Here is a 19,819-nt window from a genome sequence, read left to right as displayed (position 1 = left end):
CATGAGGACTAGTTAGCATTCACACACAGCTTTGACAGGGATGGTACCTGCTGTGAAAAGGACACAGCACTTATGTGTCATGTGATTAGCTCTGGGAGAAACACCAAAGCAATGCTCAGGAGACATTTAGCAGCTGCAGAATAGTTCACACTATCTCCCTGCAACAGTATATAGTTCAGTTCAATATTAATAATATCTGAAATTATCTACTTTATCCAATTAGGTTTTCATTTAATTAAAAAAATCCAATGGTTCTTTAAATGTATTTAGCACACAAAAATGGTAGAAAGTTTGCTGTGCACCAGTTAATCCCACCCTTGTTCCAGTGAGTGCAGCTCGATTTACCTTCTCCACTTCATTTCACTTCTCACTCACTCTGCTTATAATCTGGTTCTCCAAGAATTTTAGTTTTCTGCGACAGGTTGCAAGTAAGAGAGAAGTAGTAGGAACACTCACAAATGATACTGGAAAAAGCTTTGGATTATTTAAATTTTTTTAGTCTCAGCATTGAGATGCCAAAATGGGATGGATATGTAAGTACACTTTAGTTGTCTCTAAAGTGAATTAGTAAATTTTGCAATGAAAATTGGAGATTAGTAGTTCGATGAATGGTTTATGGCATTCAGTGGGTTGCCATACGCTGTGGGTCACATCTTTTGAAGGAGATTTTAATCAACTCAAAAGACAATATGGCAACTGGCAGCCTTTTTCTTTATTGAAGCAAAGTCACAGCATTTTCATCACTATTCCCCTCTTGTGAAGGGAAGAGTTAAATGAAGGCCCCTGAAATTTACATTACTAACAAGTAAAGGATTGAAGAAAGAGATTACAAGCATATTTCTCTAAAATAAATAATCTACAAAGAGTGCTTTTTCTTCTTAAAAGCAATCTAAAAATGTATAAATTCTACGGTAGGGAGATCAAAAGATATTTTAACAACTTTCAATATTTACAAACAATACAAAAACTGCGCACGCCATCAAGTGATGCAAAATTCTTCTTAAAAATTAAAAGCTTCATTCCTACTAAGAACCAAAAACTGCAGCCAATATCTCAGTTTTAATTAATGGTCTTCTTGACAATTGGAAAACCGTTAAATGTTTTTATTATCTGTAAAATATACAATAAAACCGAACCTCACTAAATTATTAAGGTTAAAAAAGAAGAGAAATACTGCAGGCAAATAAAAAAGGAAAGTAACTGTAACTTATTCTTTGGTAACCAAAAGTTAGCAAGTATCTGTATTTCAAGTGATGAAAAGTAATAATCTTCCCATTTTGACAAATGGAAGAAAGACTTCTGGCAAAACACAACTCCCAGGTTTCAATTTTGAAAGACAGGCCCCACCTACAGCTCTGTAGTGCAAGTTCTCAAAGTCAAATTTTGCTTTCTAATTCAGAAATGCAACCCTTCCAAACTCTGGCAGTACACTGCTTAATTCTTCTCCCACTTTTCTGTTGTCTGCTGGCATCCTCCGCACACATCCAGTTGTTCCAGTTCTCTAAGGGAATACTCTAGTCAAGGAAGCAATTCACTTGGAAATGAGTGTTTCACCAAGCTACACGTGGCTGCATAGCAGCTAGCAGTGTGCTATAAAACTCAGCTCCCTTTTGCACGTTAACTACGTATTTCATTTTCCCTCAGGAAAAAAAAAAAAAAGTACCCTGGACCAATTCATAACCTGGTGACCTAACTGCTTTAGCAGGACACGCTTCATTGAACACTGGGGCACACCCCAGTAATAAGCCATGTAACCCCAGCACCAACCTACTACCTTCTCATAGGTGAATGTGCCTCATCGTGCCTCCCTCTGCTTAATGAACACACTACGCGCTGCGCCACTACAATGCTTTTGAAGCAGATGTCCAGCTTGTACCACAGGAGCCTTCCCATTCCTCTTTTTTCAGGCTTATTCCTAAATTTTGCTTGCACAATTGCAGTCTCAAGAAAAAGAAAAACTTCACACCCCTACAGGCTCTGAGAAAACTCCCCCCCCACAAGAGGACTTCTAAGGCTTTACACAAAAAATTCAACCGTTAACTTTCTTTAAGCCACAGACCACTCATTCATAGCAAGTCCTCCCCAACACAACCATGCAGAACTATCATTGCTTTAGCATTTAAACACACACATGCAGTTCATGGAATAAATGCTCAGCAAAGTAAACTTGTCCTGGTCTGGGCTTTCTTCCGGAATCTAGTCCTCTGTCATTTTCTAGACTAATATCCAATGCCTTCTGTCACTGCCTTTTAACTTTCTTCAGCTGAAGGGCTTAGACACTTCCTTGAAGTACCTGGCTGAGTCATTAAGTCTAGATGGGTTGGATCCAAGGTCTCCTTGCAGCCGGCCTCCTCGGCATATGGAAAGTCATTCGTGTCCATTTCATCGCTGTTAAACATATCAAGCTGCCTCTCTTGCTGCTCTTCCAAAGTCCTTCGGACCCTGCCCTCTGACTGTTCCACCACTTCCCCGTCTCCTTCACTAATGACAGTCATGGGGCTGCTCTGGATGCGGTTGCGGACATTGTACTTGCTGCTGGCAGCAGAGGGGGGTGTTCGTGACCGGCCGTACCTAGTGCCAGAGAAGGACATGCTCCTTGGCATCAGGCCCTCGCTCTTGGCCCACTCCTCCTGGGCCCGTTTGCTCTTGCTGGGTGAGCAGCTGGCAGGGCTGTCGGAAAGGTCAGGGGAGGCATCCGTCTTCGTCCGGTGGAACCGCGGGTCCGTGTTCTTCAACATCTCTGCCGCGGACATGCGGGAACTGGTGTCGCAGCGGCTCCCCTTCTTCAGCAGCAGGGCTTTGAAGTTGTCGTTGCTGGTGCTGCTCTTGCGAATGCTTCTCTGAATTGATCCGGCTTGTTTGAGGGTAGCTAAGGTTGGGGAAGCACCAGTGGGAGTTACGGGGGGCGATGGAGAATGGTTGCGGGTACGGTCGTCTTCAGAATCTTTACGGCCAAGGACTTTCCTTTTGGATCTGATTTTGAAAAACAACAGAAAAAGAGGACCAAACAAAAAATGAAACTTTTTACCTCCCCTAATTAAACTCAGCGTAGAGGGATGACAATGAATTAAGCTAAAGCAAAGAGAGGAATAAGGGAGAAGTAATCTAAATCTAAAGCATGAGTAAGAACACCACCAAAACTGTATAGGCATTAATGCAGGTATTGGAGGTAAAAGCTAAGTGTATTGTTCTTTTTCTGCAAATCTGGAACAATGAAACTACTAAAACCAGCAATTCTGATGTCCCAAACACTTAAGCAAATTTAGTGAATCAGGTTTTCCGGAGTCAGTATTCAATTGCTAAGACTAATGCATTATAAAGATTATACTCAATGCCATTTTTCTGTTAGTTTGGGGATTTGATTAAAAATATGTAATCTAAAGTATGTTGGGTTTTTTTGTTTTGTTTTGTTTTACTATTTCATTTGATGCTTTCTGGAGAATTAGAAGTGTAGTTTAGTGCACTTGCCTTTGAAAGGGATATTGCAACGTACTCCTGCTGAAGTTAAGATGGAGTAAAGTGAGCCACATGTAAGCATTCTGGATTAAATGATTAAAAAAAAATTCCCCTCCCCAACCCAAACATTAAATGAATACTGAAAACTGAGTTTTCCAGCTTCTATTAAGATGCACAGACAAAATTCACAGTTCTGTTGGTGCTCTGTCATTGCACAACTTGTTGACTAAATGAAGGAGAGACCAACTTCCTGACATGAAAGTTATCTTTCCAAATGAAAGGGCGGAGCGTTTTGTAATTTAAATGTAAAGTGCAGGGGCAACAAAAACAAAATTAAGAAACAATCATGGAACTGGGAATAAGTGGAAACTGGACTTCTATTGCCCCATTTTCACATTATTTGAAATCTTAAAGAAATAAATGTACTACATGCCTGGTATCTGTAGCAAAGCTGCTTTGCTTCTTTACAGACTAAGCAAAAATTAATTCAAAAAGATTGTATAAAGGCTAATTTTACATATGCTATTTTGGCAAAAGTTTAAAAGAAGTCAGCAGACTTGTTACAAATACAACATTATCATGCTATAATTCCATTTTAATTTTTATCAAGTATGTGTTCAATACAGACTGCTCCCCCTGTAAAACAGGTTTCCAAGTAACATGATCTTTAGCTGTATACTTTCTTAAAGGCCTTGAGATTTTGCAGAGGCAAGCTCAAATGTCTTTTTGCATTGCGGCCTACTGATAACAAAAAACCCCAGAAAACAAAGTAGCAGAATCCATCAGCTGAGTAGGTGGCAGCAACAGACATTGCCATAAACTCTGCCAAGACTTTGGAGCGATCCTGTCTCTTAAGTGGTGAAGTTTATGCACAGATCACTCACGATACCCCCACAGGCAGCTGTAACAGCTGTTATTTTCAGCTGCTGGTGCCTCCACCTGCCTTTCTGGAAGAAGAATATAATACCGAAATCCATTCAGCCTGAGGATGAATGGACACCAGAAGATAGCATAGGGATAAAACGATCACTTCAGTAGTGGCAAACATAAGAACCTTGTCTAGATTTAACTGTCTATCAGTGCCATAGGCAGCAAGTGAATTTGGTGCTTGGATGCTCTGCGAGTCTGTACACGAACATGCGTGTGCATTAGTTACAGGGAAAAGATTTCCCTTCGTTAGGGTTTTGGCTGCCTAGGGGTATCTTTAAACACTGCAATGCTGGGCTTGTACTGCTGCCAAAACCTAAATGAAATTCCAAATAAACAAAAAGAAAAATTCAGTTGCAAAGATCTGCAGGGAAAGACTCAGTTATCCTGACTTGAACGAATTCAGTAAGACTGTGAATGCAGCACAGAGCAGTCAGTCCGCTGTCAGCATCTAACCAGCTTTTCTCAGCATGTATGGATTGTGGCAGAAAGTTAAAAGTAAGAACCAAATTTGGTTTTGGTGGCTTTTCAGACAGAGATAGGGTATATATTCAAACAAAACTGTGACTTAAACTTGGATTGCTCTTCCTGCCCTTAACGCACATACCACTAAATTTCTCGCCTTACTCCAAAGCACGTATTCAAGAGTGCCAATCACTGAAATAATACCTTTTAGAAATAGTGGGGGGAAAACCAAAACATTTTTTATTAATTAACAACCAAGGAAGATAGTGGTTCAAGTCTAAAGCCAGCAAAAGCAAGGTCTTAATAACAAATGTGTCAAGCAGTTTTAACTATGTCACATCCAGTTCCATTGTCCATTTCCCCATAAACTCATGAATTACATGTATGTGCATACACACAGAGATCCACTCTCTATCTGCATACATAATGGAAAGGCTACTGGCCAGAATATTTCATTCTAAAAATAGATTTGTCGCAGTCCTAGTGAGTGCCATGCAACATGAATGCAACAGACCATTTTTAGAACAGCTCCTACAGGCCAAGTCCTAAGGAGTAAGCGTAACTTATAAAAAGTCAGAATCATCTATATATAATTTTTGTAACATCTGAAACATAACCATTTCAAAAATGAAAAAATAGCATTTGCATCCCAAGTGCCGCAGTCTCCCAGCTCCCAGCCACATTCTCACAACAGGCTTTTCCCGTCCCTCAGTACTCCTGACGCAAAACTCAGGCACAGATGCGCAAACTGACTGAACACCTAGATAAAGCTGTGTGGATGCTGCCAAGCACTTTCTGTGACCAGTTAAAAGAGATGGCCCCTTTACATTTTAAGTAAAAGACAAAGCCACAAGATGGCACTACCACTACATCGATTCTAGTCTAAAAGCAAGCTCAGTAGTTCAGAGAGTGGTAATGGTCTTCTGTGTGTACTGTTTAAATGGTGCACACCTTTCATTTTCCGGTTTTAAGCATTTTTTTCCTTTTCTTTTTATGACAACCTAATGTGAACAGCACAAAAATCTAGTTGCCTATTCAGGATGATTCTGTTTTTAAGGGAAATGAATAATGTCATTAATAATAGAGCCAGTACTGCACATTTCATTCATTAACCAGTTTGACACAAAACACCCGACCTCAGGCTGGATTATGGCAAACTATAATCCAGCGTTTGCCATATGTTTTGCCATATGACTGACATGTTGTGTTACTTGCCAGTTTCAGCCACGCTTGCCATGAAGCATTAGCGTTGAGCCTCTGTCCCAAACTGCACCATATAAGCAGCGAAGAGAGTAAAAAGAGATGGAGAAGAACGAGAATGAAAACAAAAAGATACACAGAAAAAGCAACAGTAGAGTTAATATGGCAGATCGAGAACAGTACAATAAATACTAGATGTAACTTGATATTTTAAGGGGCAGGATATTTATAATATAATCTACATTGATTTCATCTGGTAGCTTTTAGTTCAGAATGGATTAAATATATTTGTAAAACAATAAAACAAAAGTTCTTTTCCTTATCTTTTTCATACATAGCCTTAGTAGAAAGTTGATAAATGTGTGCTTTCTGTTAAAGCAATGACTGTTGTAATTGAGTGTTTTAGTAAAACAATGTTAATTAAATTTTGAGAGAACTACTGGACCTGACAGTATGGAAGGGCAATTTCTCCAGTACCTGTGAATGGCTGCAAAAAGATCCTCAGTAGTCCTTGGTCTTGCTGGTGTTGCCACTCCGTCCGTCTCTTCCCCATAACTATTGCTCGGCAGGAATGAACTATTTGCTGTATCTGATTCAAATACCTCTGCTATGCAGAAAGAATGAACAATACTGTCAGTCCATCGTGGGAACCCAGCAGGCATATAATGCTGAAACTAGCCCTCGCTGCCTCTAAGGCAAAGCATCTGAGAGATTTAGCAAGTGCACCGTTGTCACTATTGTCATTTCAGAACAACGCTTAGGAAACTGCAGTGCATGAAATGCCTACACTTGCTCACACGCACAGGCGGAGAACAGTACTGAAAGAAAATTTGTACGGTTTCCACTAAAATGCAAAATCAAAATTAACAAAGCCAACCATGTGTTCATAGCGTGTTTTAATCCCAGCACAGTTAAATAAAGCATCATTTTCTTTCCATGTCTGCAATAATGAGAAGTTAGAAAGGAATTCTAAGAAATCTCATAAAGTATTAATCGGATCCCTGCAACTTTCTTCAGGCTTTAATTTATAACTATCGCAAGAGGTTCTTTTCTCTACAGAAACTCACCTGAATGCTAGGATTGCTATTCTCGCTCCCCAGCTTCTTTAAAAATAGCTACTGCTACATCTGAAGAAGAGTCAGAGAAGAGAGACTCACCACTTTCGTTCTCTTGAGACAGGTGCCCGTCAGCGTTGCTGCCGCTGTCTTGGCTGCTGCCTGAACTGCTTCCTTCATCAAAAGCGGACTGCTCCTCCTGCCTGGGTTCTTCTTGAACTGGTGATGCAGAAGGCTGCACCACAAAGGCATTAGCTCCCGCTGTCTCAGAGAAGGTGAATCCGGCAGCTCCTCCCTCAGGAACCAGGCTGCCAGAGTCCATCTCGCTAGAAATGAGTCCATCTGTAAGACAATTTCTCGCCTCCTCGCAGTGTGCAAGCACAGCGTCTCCCTTAGTTGGGCTTGATGTGCTTCTGACAACATCACTCACTTCAGCTATTTTCTCCACTGTAAAATCTAACTGTGGAGGTGGTACAACAAGGAACAGTTTGGGTTTCTTTGAAATAGGAGGTGGTTTCTTGCTTGGCAGTATAACCTGAGTCTTGTCGGGAGATGCTGGTGACCCCTGAAGCGACACGCCAGAATGGAGCTCTTCGCTCTGCACCGAAGACTCAGGCGTGTCTTCAGCAGCTGTCCCCAGTGAATCAGCTTCAAAAGACTTGTTTAGACCCACTGCACTTGCAGGCTTTCGATCACTGTCAAGCACAGGTACGTTATCAGAGAGAATGAGAGGAGAACCCCGAGCCAGTGTTTGAACTGAGTTTTTAAATGAAGTGCCTTGAGTTTTCATTTCCTCTTCGCCTAAGCTGTTACTGAGTCTTAGTGAGAGAGATGGCTTTAGGGAAGACTGTGATGATGAATTTACAGTACCCTTTTCCTGAGAGGTGGTTTCAGAAGCAGATTCAGGTGATGGCTCACCTTCTGTCGCTTTTTTCACGGACCTCAGCTGCACCATTTGCAATGCTTTGGTAGTTACTAAAGGCATCACAGGTCTCGACGGGTCTTGCTTGTTGAGTGGCTGCTTCACTGGACAGTAGCAAGAATCTTCCTGGTTACGTTTCTTAAAAGAATACTGTGGGTATATTGTTGCACCCTTTGTTAGTTTGGGATCAAGAGGTGGTGCTGGTGGCGGGACAGCTAAGGGGAAAGTAGAAGGAGGAGGAACGGGGGAGGAGAACGAACTGATGGAGGCTTCTTGCGGAAACCACGGGACAGTCTGGGCAAAGGAAGAATTTACATCAGCTTCTGGTGGAGGAGGGGGGAACGTGGGAGAGGCTGGCAATGATGACAGATCCATGACTTCTGCCGGAGGAGGAGGAGGAGGCGGAGGGGGAGGAGAAAGTTCGGGGCAATGCGGAGGAGGTGTTGGAAGAGGAGGTGTTGGCGGAGGTGCTCCAGAATCCGGAGGAGAGCTCAGGGTGGGGTCCAATTTCTTCACACTCACGCTCCCTTCAGTAGATGTATTCGAAGAAAGAGAAGTGGAGGATGAAGACATGGAGACTGAAGACAGAAGAGAGGATTTCCTTTCAGGCACTTTAGGCTTCAGCTTGGACTTCCCATTTCCTGATGATGCAGATTTTAAAACTACAGGCACTGGAGTAAGCGCAGTGGGTGTATTGGACTGGCTGGAGTACCCACTCGACGGCGACGTGACTCGGTGGGATTTCTCTGGAGAAGTGCTCTTTGGTTTGGCCAGTCCACTGGGCACTTGTGGCACAGAAGCCCTTGAGCCATCACTGAAGTGGCTGATGCTGTAATCGCTGAGAGCAGATGATGTACTGGCAGAATGGGTCACTGAGGATTTTACCTGGTCATCTGTCACTGCGGCATAGTCGCTGTAGTAACCCCACTGGTCGGCGTACTCCGACTTGATGCTACTTGTTTCACTCTGAGAGGGAGTGACTGTGCAGATGGAGTACAGGTTTGGAGCAGTGGTGGACATCATGCTACTGCTTGCACTGACCGAGCTTTGGCTGCGGGAGCGCAACACCCAGGGATCCTCATAATCACTGCAGGGGCTCTGGGAAGGGGAGCTGCCATTTTTGCACTTGAGATTCAGCTGCAGAGAATGCTGGAGGGTGGCAATGAGGGTTTCATCAAGTACCTGTCCATTAGACTGGGCTTTTTTCTTGGGCAACCTTCTGAGCGAGTCTGTTCTGGATGGTGGCAAAGGTGGCTTCTTTGCCTTTTTCAGAGAGATGTTTCTTGCAAGGGATTTCTCACCTTGGCCTGACTGGTCATCCTGATGTTTCTTCTCCTTTCCTTCAAAGACATTTATCACGCTGTCTCTGGGGTTCCCAAAACCATTAGTACTATTGCATGGCATATCTGACTTCAGTCCCGAGTCCATATGCACGGAACCGTAATAACCATCGTGGTCCACAGAATACAGAGAGGTAGAATCGTCCCTGACCGAAGTCCTCTCCAGGCTGCTGCTGCTCAGGTTGCTGCCGGGAGTGGCACAGCCTGGTGTGGTACAAACCACCTTGCATGAAGGAGTCTCACTGTTTTCTGCAGACTTGTACAGCCAATGCTCTGTGCTGCTCACTGCTGCTTGTGCTCGCTCCCCTGAATAGCTAGATTCACTCCTACCATCGCTGTCCTGGGAAGGGTTTGGTAAAGCAAGATTGTTCCTACAGCTGTAGCTGATGCTCTGAGACCCAGACTCCGCATTTCCAGGAGTGCTAAGAGAGACAGCAGAGTCACCAAGAGAAAGCATCATGACAGTATTAGATGGGATGGTATCTGAAGTCTGTGAGTGACGTGTGGAGCTACTCTCACTCCAGTTACCGCTTGAAGAATGGTGATCTTCTTTCCCACTTACTGCACTGCTGGCAACAGGATTGTCTCTTGGCTTTGGGTAGGCAGTGGAGCTGGTGATTTTACTATCCAATGAACCAGCACTCTGGGCAGTGTGAATAACGATAACTTCTGAGGAGGATGACAGTGTTGCATTGGGTATGATGCTTGTTGAGTAGGTAGCATGAGGAGAGACCACACATGCTGGGCTTGCGGACTTTTCGCTATCATAGCTTCTCACCTCTTGAGACTTTGGCCTTGACAGGGTCCCCGTCGTGGGATTATTCCTCAGATGCACGACGCTATCATCCACTTGCAATTTACTTATCTGGTGGGGTAAAGTGCCAGCGATGTCTTCTGTCTGCCTAGAGATGCTCTGTGTCTGCTCTAGGGACTGCAGAGACACTCTCGCACCAGCCCGAGGCAAGCTGTGAAAACCTATGTCGCTGTTTTGGCGAGAAGCAAATATAACTGCAGCAGAATCACTCATCACTGACATGTTTCCAGATGAACTGGAGAACTGAGACATCTGGGCTGCAATGCCTTGTCCTTTCTGCGCGCGTATTCTTCTCATCGAAGGGGGCACAACTTTAACTTCCTCCGTCTGGCAGCTGGTGTCCTTGGTTTCAGAGCGCTGCATAGCAGAGCGATAGCTGTCTAGTCTCCCTAGCGTGGAACAGTGATCTGGGACATACATCGAATGCCCTCGGAAATCACTTTGGCCAGTGCCAACTGCTGGAGTCAAAATAAAATAATTATTTCTTGAAGCACAAATTCACATCTATCTTCTTACTCATTTAGAAACAAAAAACCCCAGCAAACTGCTCGATCCCCATGCTCTTGCAGGTTATACCTTCTGAAAAAGAATCTGCAGCAATGGCTTTTGCACAGGCATCATGTGTTTTCTGCATTTCTCTTCCCTTTTTCCTTACTACCAGGAACCTTCTGCTTACAGAATCGTCTGTGTTCCTGCCGCACATTCGACACATGAAATCCTCTGTTTATGACATGGTAATGATTTCCATAGTAATCAGTTATGTCAGAAACCAAGTAGCACTGTTTGACTTCCAGTAGGCAAAGCAGCAGGAACAGACAAAAGCCTGAGAAACGTGAAGTGTGTTTCCATGCTAATGCCTCATGCAATAAAGAAAAGGGGAAGGAAATCCAGAGACTAATGTGAATAATCAGATCTGCTTTTTAAAAGCATTACAGTTCAGAAAAAAAATTTCAGGAGACACGGATAGCTCTCCAAGTCTTGCAGTTTGTCTGAAAGGAGGCTGACACATTGAAACATGCATTATTTTACCACAAGTAATATATATGCTATAAGAGCATTTATACAAAGACATTATCCAACACTACAGAGAAAATCATTAAATAACATTTTTCCATACAACTACTTTCTATTTATCATAAAGGAAAAACTCTAAGAAGTGGGGAAAAGAAACAGCTAGTACTGATGGTCGTCTCATCCTCAGCACCGTCAGGAAATAAAAAATAACTGTACTTTTTTTTTAAAGAAGTAATAATCATATATTGGCATAAAAAAAACCCTTTGAGGACAACAGAAAAGCAGTTTTAGTTCAAAATATAGTTATCAATGGGTCAGTAGAAAGGACTCTAGGGTTCTTTTAAATTTACATTTTTATTGGTAGCTGCCTTTTAAAATCACAAACCAGAGTACTGCTTTAAAATTAGCCTGTGTATAGCTGTTGCTTTTCAATTCAGTTGCATTACTGTATAAATAGCAGACACGAGAGGCAGGCGAGCTGCTGGAGATGCTTGTAAGGATGCTGCATATGTAACTGCGGGGGAAAATTGGTTATTTCAAGTCTCCGCCTCAGCTAGTCTCAGGAGCGATGAAGTAGCATGCTTGATAGGACTGCTCTCCTTTCATATTTACTATATGGAGTTGGATCAGGAGAATAGGTATTCTTACCATGCAGCTTTAAACACCACTTAAAGGACATTTAATTATCCTTATTCTTGGCAGGCAAAAGAGGCATTTAGGATAAGGAAAAGAGGGCTCTGAAAAGGCTACAGTGAAAGCAGTACACACAAAAAGATTGTTTACTTCTTTTCTCCAGGCACATAAGTAGTCTTTTAGCAGCTTGAAGCCTGTTTAGTTTGCTTTGTGTAGAATCTCTTGCTCTCATGAAAACCGTAGCCTCTTTCTGCTTCTGGTAGAGGTTTGCAGCAAAGCTAGATACTTGGATGCTGGCAAGCATCTTGGATAATCTAATATGAGATACTGTCAGAACAGATGGACTACTGCAGCCAACCAAGAGGGGTATTTGCATATTTTGTATAGTTATTAAGAAGCTTTAATTTTGCTTTCTCTGTGTATTTTTTCTATAGAATCAGTGTCCCCCTTTGGTTAAGGCAAAGAAAAACATCAAAGTAGACATTATGAATGTTTCTGGAACCATGACATCACCGATGACAACTGTTAGCCAATTAAAAATATCCGCTAATAAAAATCGGCGTACTAAGTTATGTAAATAACCAAAGAGATGGGGTATTTTTCTTCTTTCTACCACTGTGAAAGACAAACATGCACACAAATACACACACACACAAGATAGGATGGGGCTGGTGGAGAATGAAGCTGTCAGCACTACACCAAGTATCTAAAGCTGGCACATACTGACCTGTGGCTGAGAGCACCTCATTTCAGTATGCAGTATGTTTGTATTCACGAAGGAAGCTAAACGCACTGTATTTCACAAGCAGATGGATGGTTTATGCTTGTTAAAAACGTTACTGCTAGGGAAGGTAAATGGCAAAGTGGAACGACAGTGGACTTGCTAACCTCCCCTTTCCTCCTCCCAAACCCAGGAGTGTTGGAATGCTCACAAGGGGGGGCAGCATGAACAACCGCAGGGCACTGCTGAGCATCCCTGCTAACCCTGTGTTTGTTACTAGAACAGGGGTCCAGTCTAATACACTCATGGAAACTGCATAAACTGACTCAAACCTTTACAACCTCGATACCGCAGGGAAGCCCATCAGGGCAGGCCTTTGCACCAGTGCAAAGCCTCCTGTAGTTAGAACGGTTCAGAGCCCAAATAAATACAGGGTTCAGAGGGGGCAAGACAGCCCAGTCTCAGAAGTATAAACTACAGGGCTACATGCTTCAATCATTATATGTGATACGGTCAGGGAAGGGACTTCTCACGGCTGTTGCTGCTACAAAAATGCAACTTTAAGGTTTTAAATATTTTTTTGTAGAAATGCAGCATATTCTGAAATTACTTCAGCTTTGGTTTTGGCTTTACATGTATGCACAATCTCATGCAAAGCTGTGAGGATTTACTTGCCCTTTATAATACAGCAATTGCTCTTTTTACAGTTCCATTTCCTGAAGAGGGACAATAGAAATCTGCAGGGAAAATGGTTCAAAAAACCAACTAAAGGAACATTTAAGACTCAGGTATTCTCTTAAAATGTTGAGGGTTTTAAGATTTTGGTGGAATTCAGAGGAGGGTAGCAAGGAGTATTTTGTTTGTAATTCACAAACGCACTGTAAAACCCCCACTTCCAGAGAAACACTGAAAAGCACGTTTTTTCAAAAACCCTTAAAATGAAACTGCCTTTGTTGGTACTGCAGCTAGAAGATGAACAATCCAATTCTAAGGGACAGCTCAAACCTTTAATTGACTATTACACTGAAAATGCTATGTCTCTCAGAAAACCTCTACTTAAATAAAGAGCAGTCAGAAGTTACAAGGTTTCTGCAACACCAAAATTCTGGAACTGAATCAGAGCTTTTGAAGAATACCATCCACAAGTCCATCTAGTTGCAGGGGCGATGTCTGAGCAGACAGCAGCAAAAAATATTGCAGAACTGGACATCAGATTACAGATGCTGAATGTTATGAAGTCAGAAGTGGCTGCAATTTGGTGGTTTGATAAAGGTGGCTGAAAGTAATTAATAATCATCTTGTTTGCATCTTATATTATCCTGTGTCCAGTAGCCCTGCAGCCAGTGCTATGTCCACCACAGGAGACCTGTTATCTCCACTCCTGTCTTCTTTATTACCCTACTTCTTGCTATGCTGAAAATGCTGAAAATACCTCTTGAGGCAAATGCTCTTCCCTAATGCACATGTTCAGTGTAGACTCCAGAAGTGAGTAGAGAACACCTACTATCTGGAACAAGCGAAACATGCAACATATTTAACAACTCTTGCATGGAAGCACAGAGAAGAGGTTCAAATACATACCTTAGCTCCAAGCACTTGATCCAAGATAGGCATATACAGGTTACACCAGTTTTCCCTGACTCTGGTAGTTACTGGTGTTGCTCGTTAGAGATGACAGGGATTGAGACTGACTGCATATTTGATGGAAAAAAGAAAGTGTCTGCATGTAATCCCTAGGGCCAGGTAATAGCTACTAGAAGGCTCCCTATCTCCCTGTGACTCTGGCTGATCTGGTGGCACCTGCAGCTTGCTGCAGAGAATCAGCAGAAAGGTCCTCTGTTTTGAAATGAGCGTAGAAAACTGAGGATTTGAGAGGATAAAAAGTATGTGTGTTGATATCACAAAGAACATGCTTGTTTCAACTAGTATATAGAAGTAATCTCTCTTCCACAACTTCTTCTGACTAATCATTTCTACTATAAGCATTTGTCTCTTGTGCCACAGGCACATTCCTAAGATTTGTTGCTTTCATCTTCTCCTCATGCCCCACCTAGCAATCCTCCTCCAAACCTGGTGGCCTGGCCAAGTCACTGTGCAGGCACCACAACTTCCAGTGTTACAAAAAACCCCAGAGATTTTTCATCTATTTTACCCTAGTACTTACATACCAAATGATTGTTAATAGACACTCAACAAGAAACAGACAAGTACATCAGGCTTATGGTAATTCTCAGGAATTTTCACTGTGTTCCATGAAGCATCTATAATCTCTCAGAGGGGAGAAAAATATCGCAGAGAATCCTGTGATACTTTTCAGTACGGCCAGCCAAAAAATACCCTGAATCCTTGCACATACCACTGCCACCACGAAAGGGTGAATTTTGATGAAAATATAGGGAATTTAAGTTTTCTTGATCCTGTTAATTTCACTACCTGAACAGCCTCTGGTAAAGATTATATTCCTGGCACCTCTGTCTTTTATCTCCCACTATCAAAAAGCAGATGATACATACTTTGTAATGCCCTGGTCTCTGGATGAGTAGTGCTGGAAACGTACAATGTTGAGAAACTACAGCGACAAAACCAGTAATTAGTTAAAACGCACAATAACTCTTGAGAGATATTCTCTCCAAATGCTGTTCCAAGTTGCAACTTGAAGCAGGTGCAGAATTACTTGGCTTGAACAGCCGGGTATTTGCATGGTATTTCTGTAGGACCACTGGATATCTGGGACTCTTCTAACCTGTGGCACCTATAACTTGAATGACTGCTAGTGCCAAAGGAACTAACTGGAGAAGAATATCAATTAAAAGGAGTCTTCAACAGAACAGCTGAGTTCCCAAAGATCAGGACTTATGTGCCCCCCATGTTGCTGAGATGGAACTGTTTCCTCTAAGGTGTGTCAAAGGAGAAGCTTCAGCAGTCCCAAATGAAATCTGGGACACCGGCTGGTACTAACAGGGGGTCTGAGCTGTGCTGCAAGAAAGCAGATGAGGGACTGATGGTTCAGGTATCAGTCATACCCATCCTGATGACTGACAGGATGACTGACGTCTACTGTCATCCTGTAGACGACAAACCATTGTGAGCTACTGAAAATGGGAGGCAGGGAAATAAGCTGAAGAAAAGCATATGAGGTTATTCCGACCCTCTGAACCCTTTGGTTCGGAAGAAAAAGAAAAAAAAACAGTAGATGGGGGGGAAATCACAGGGCTGTAAAGATCCTGAATAGCACCTTAAGGTGGAGAAAAAAGTATTTAAATAATTCAAGGGAAGTATATATACAAAGCATACAATTAGAAGACATTTTTTGAAAACCAAAAGAGGACAGAAACTTTCTGTTTGATTAAAGAAAAGCAAAATGCCTGGCAGAAGAAGAGATCAAAAGGTGGAAAACTTGAAGATTCTTACCTCTCCCCTGCTTTGGTGAGGTATGTTTATTTGGAAGATGAACTGTGGTGAACCAATATTCGGGTCTGGGACCTGCTCCTCCTGCAAGACAGGGAGGGAGTCCAGGACACCAGAAGATGTCCATCAGTGCCTGGGACTGCACTGGTGCAGAGCTCCGGAGAAACACTCACAACCAGGTAACTTGGTACCTCCACAAAAAGAAAGTCTGAGCCAGACCCTAGAGCACTGACACAGAGAAGGGACCAGGGAAATGTGAAAGCATTTTGGTGCCTTTACTTCATCTGGCGAGTTGGGACGGGTGAAGGAAGCTGAAGATAACCAAGAGCCAAGAAATGAGCAAGGCCTGCGACAGGTTCTCCCAGAGAGCTGCTCATCCCTACCAAACTTCTGTTTGGGAATCACCTTCTTGCCTGAGGGGAGAACACCAGTTTGCTTGTAAAGTACCATCTGAAGAAGACAGCTAGAGGCAAGGGATAATGGCAACACAGAGCAGAGAAACTGAGAACACAGTAACTTGAAGTGAAACATCATCTCAAAGTTTCCTGCCCTCTCTGCAGTTTTGATCCAACACTGACTCCATGAAATATACATAATATTTATGTTCTGTAAGACAATGAAGGTCATTCAGAAGTACGCAAAACTAATTTTCTCATTGCTGTGTTTGGCAGAGAGAGGAATGCTTTGCCTTCTCCTTTTACTTCGGTGTCACTCTGCTAAATAGTACTGAGAGTCCTGCTGTTAAAAACATAACTGTTCAGAAAATAACTGGCATCTCTAAACTGGTAAACATCTCACATTCTTATTCTGTCTCAGAACCCCATCTATCACGTTGCATTTTATTTATGCAGCATTTTTTATGCGGAAGTTTCCAGTCTACGCAGAGAGACTGGTTCATTGCTGGAAGACACCTGAGAAAACACAGCACTATTACAACGCTCAAAAGTAGGAATGTCTAAAGATACTTTCAGCGCATGCCTCATGGGTGCAGTTAATGATTCCTTTCAGTATGCTTGGCTAAATTCTATGAGGGTAACATGGCCGTTGAGCTCAGGCCAGCAGTCAGCACAGGCTTTCTCTTCTGTTTGGTTTTTTTGTTCCAAAGGAGCCAAAGCAGCCAGGGGAGAACCCCAGCAGCCTGGCCTGGCAGAAGGTCTTCCAGGCTCTCTCGCTAGAAATGAAAATAGTTCAAGCTTGGTTGAAGCTTTGAGGTTCTCTCAAATTTCTGCTTCCTTCTGAAGGATAAACAAAAGGTAACAAGAATCTGCTGTATGTGTTGGTTATTTAGCCTGTGCACAGCAACTTTGGCGTACCAAGGGATTTTAATCTTTGTGTAAATATTATAACCATTTACAGCAATGCTTTAGGGGAGAAACAAAGAGATTTATTCAGCTGAAACCACAGGAAAAATGTCAATAGGCACAATGCAATTGCTTGATTTGGAGTTTAGTCCGGATCCTTGTTCCGATCAAATGAACTGTGGAATGTTTTAAAACAACTCATTGTTTGTTTTGGGACAGTGGAAGAGAAATAGGGAATGGACAGCTACAGAAATATTTGGGGAGTGACAGGGGAGAAAAGGCAGGAAGAGCAATGAACAAGGATGGGGGAGACTTAATTTATTCCCAGCCTTGCCAGAAGCCTAGTGGGTGACTTCAGCTAAGTCACTGCACTGCAGCATGCCTGGTTTCCTCATCTACAAGATGAAGACACCGACAACTGTTCTCTTTTCAAGCATACCTTGTTTCTAGTGGTGGAAAGCAATACACTAACCGGATGGATACAGCCATCTGAGAGCTTTCCTGGCATACACTTTGCTGTCCGGACGACATAAAACCACCACGGAAGCAACGTGAAGCTCCTCAGACAACTTCCACCGTAGGGCAGATGGCTGAAGCCCTACGTGCCTGCCGGTCGTGGGCCAGGGAACCATTCAGATAGAGCTCCTACAGTGACATACTGCCAACCCTGAAATTTCCGCAACTTAAAATAGGAGCCAAGGAAAACCTTCAAGCAGTGCAACATGAAATGTGCTCAGCACAGAGAAGAAAGACCGAAATCAAGACCATAAAACCCGTCACCCTTAGCAAACAGATTGGCAAAAGTCACAAACTTCTTTTAAGATATTAAATAAAGAATTCTGTTTAAGAGAGATGCCAACTGCATTCTCAGTTTATTCCACCAGATAAACTGCAGTTGATGTTTCCAAGCATTAAACATCTGTCTGAAGTGGTCACAAACATAACCTTGAAGTTTTGGAAACACTGCCAGCAGGAAGCATTCTCCACACATCCACCCAAGTACTGCTGTCATCCATTTCAAAATCCACATGCCTGAAAGAGTGGTGGGAACCCCAACAAACGACAAACAGTAGCGTGGAACAAAATGTTCTGCTTCGCTCTGCTTTTCTCTACTATCTGCCCTTGAGGTAGGTCCTACATGTGTCAGATCACCTTTGTCGAAAACTATGAAAACCACCTCTGTCAAAAACTACATGTGTAATTTTCACACTACCACACTAGACACCAAGACCACTGTAAGAACCCTGAAAATGAACAGTTTAAGTAATGTCCTGTATCAGTTTTGCATTTAAGTGGCACAAGCGTTTTTAAGTAGCACAAGTCATTCCATCTCAGCTCTAGACAAAGAGCAAAGCACTTCAGTTTAAAATGGAAGAAGGGAATGTAAAAAGTGTCCATCCTGAACAGATGAGAGAGGATGAGGGTTGTCTCTGCTATTCCTCAAACCAGCTGTAAACATGGTATCTGAGGGATTAGCCTCAGAGAGACCTAAAACAGGAGAAGGGCATCTTTTGTTAAGAATAATTCAATATTATGTTTTATGTAGCTTTGTTTCCAGCTTTGATCTTTGGTTAGAACAAATCTACTTTATTTTATTTAACTCTCAAGCTTGTTTATAATTAATTGCAAGGCTGATAAATGTGTCGTTCTCTCTCAGGAAATAACAAATTCAAATTTTGACCTCCAGGAAGACTCCAGGTCTGGAAAGTGTCTCCTGCCAGGTGCCAAGGCCCACTATGGACAGTGAAGAGGGAGGAAGGGAACCCACACTATGAGGAAGAGTTCCCTGTAGCAGGCACAAAACAGAATCCATCCCACAAGAAGAGATGGTCAAAGACACCTGACAGCTTTGGACAAACCTCAAAGCAGCAGTTAGAAATAACATCATTATGTGAGATCCAAAGGTAACAAAATGTAAAGCTGCCTAACTTTAGCTGTCCTAACAGGGTTAGGGCAATTGAATTCTCTTTCTTGAGGCAGGGGATTCCCATGGCAGAGCACTGTTTCATTATAGATGCTGAAGGAGCACAGTTCCATTCACAAACTGCTCTTCATGTACTTGCTCGTTTCTTGGCTTTCTCTACCCCTGGCCCTCTAGCTCATTTCAAACCCATCCAGACATGTTACATATTTTTGTTTCTCTTTCTGAAAAATCTAGACAAAGAACCAAGAATTGAAAACATAATTAAAAAAAAGATGCAAAATGCAAGGTAGTAAAACTTTCTGAAATCATCAATATATGAGACAATTCCACATGCAAAGCACCTAAAATTATGCTCTGCCAGCTACTTTAAAAGACTTTCTTCCTCTACTGCAAAAAAAATGGAGGGGGAGCATAATTTTATCTGTGAAGTTATAATTTGGGAAAAACTTAAACATCTTTTTTGAAAATAAATATGAATGACCAGATTTAAATCAAAGAATTCTGCAAAAAGTGTCTGAAAGGTCTGCCAAAATTCAGACTGCTTCTTCAACCCTGACTATCATGTATGCTACTAACTGTGAAAGAGGACAGCCTGAGGTAGTGTAAATGTGACCCAGTAGGCATTTTTCCTTTGGAATG

The 19,819-nt window shown here is 42.4% G+C and overlaps 1 protein-coding gene across 1 annotated transcript in view; it reads right to left on the bottom strand.

Moving 5' to 3' along the window:
* Window positions 1–1,796: 1,796 nt before the first annotated feature.
* The window catches only part of NHSL1 (NHS-like 1), a 102,543-nt gene continuing 84,520 nt past the window's right edge, over window positions 1,797–19,819 (bottom strand). Inside the window, exons 5-7 of the mRNA XM_010574634.1 lie at window positions 7,206–10,637; window positions 6,526–6,655; window positions 1,797–2,973 (exon numbers count right to left, since the gene is read on the bottom strand). Coding sequence (XP_010572936.1) covers window positions 2,250–2,973; window positions 6,526–6,655; window positions 7,206–10,637 — 4,286 coding nt within the window. The 3' untranslated portion in view covers window positions 1,797–2,249. The remainder of the gene's footprint in view (window positions 2,974–6,525; window positions 6,656–7,205; window positions 10,638–19,819) is intronic.

The sequence above is a fragment of the Haliaeetus leucocephalus genome, unplaced genomic scaffold, assembly GCF_000737465.1.
Source record: "Haliaeetus leucocephalus isolate CR32 unplaced genomic scaffold, Haliaeetus_leucocephalus-4.0 Scaffold450, whole genome shotgun sequence".
In the NCBI taxonomy this organism is placed as follows: Eukaryota; Metazoa; Chordata; class Aves; order Accipitriformes; family Accipitridae; genus Haliaeetus; species Haliaeetus leucocephalus.
Note: the sequence above shows the minus strand (reverse complement) of the source record. Positions and strands in the feature narration are given on the sequence as shown.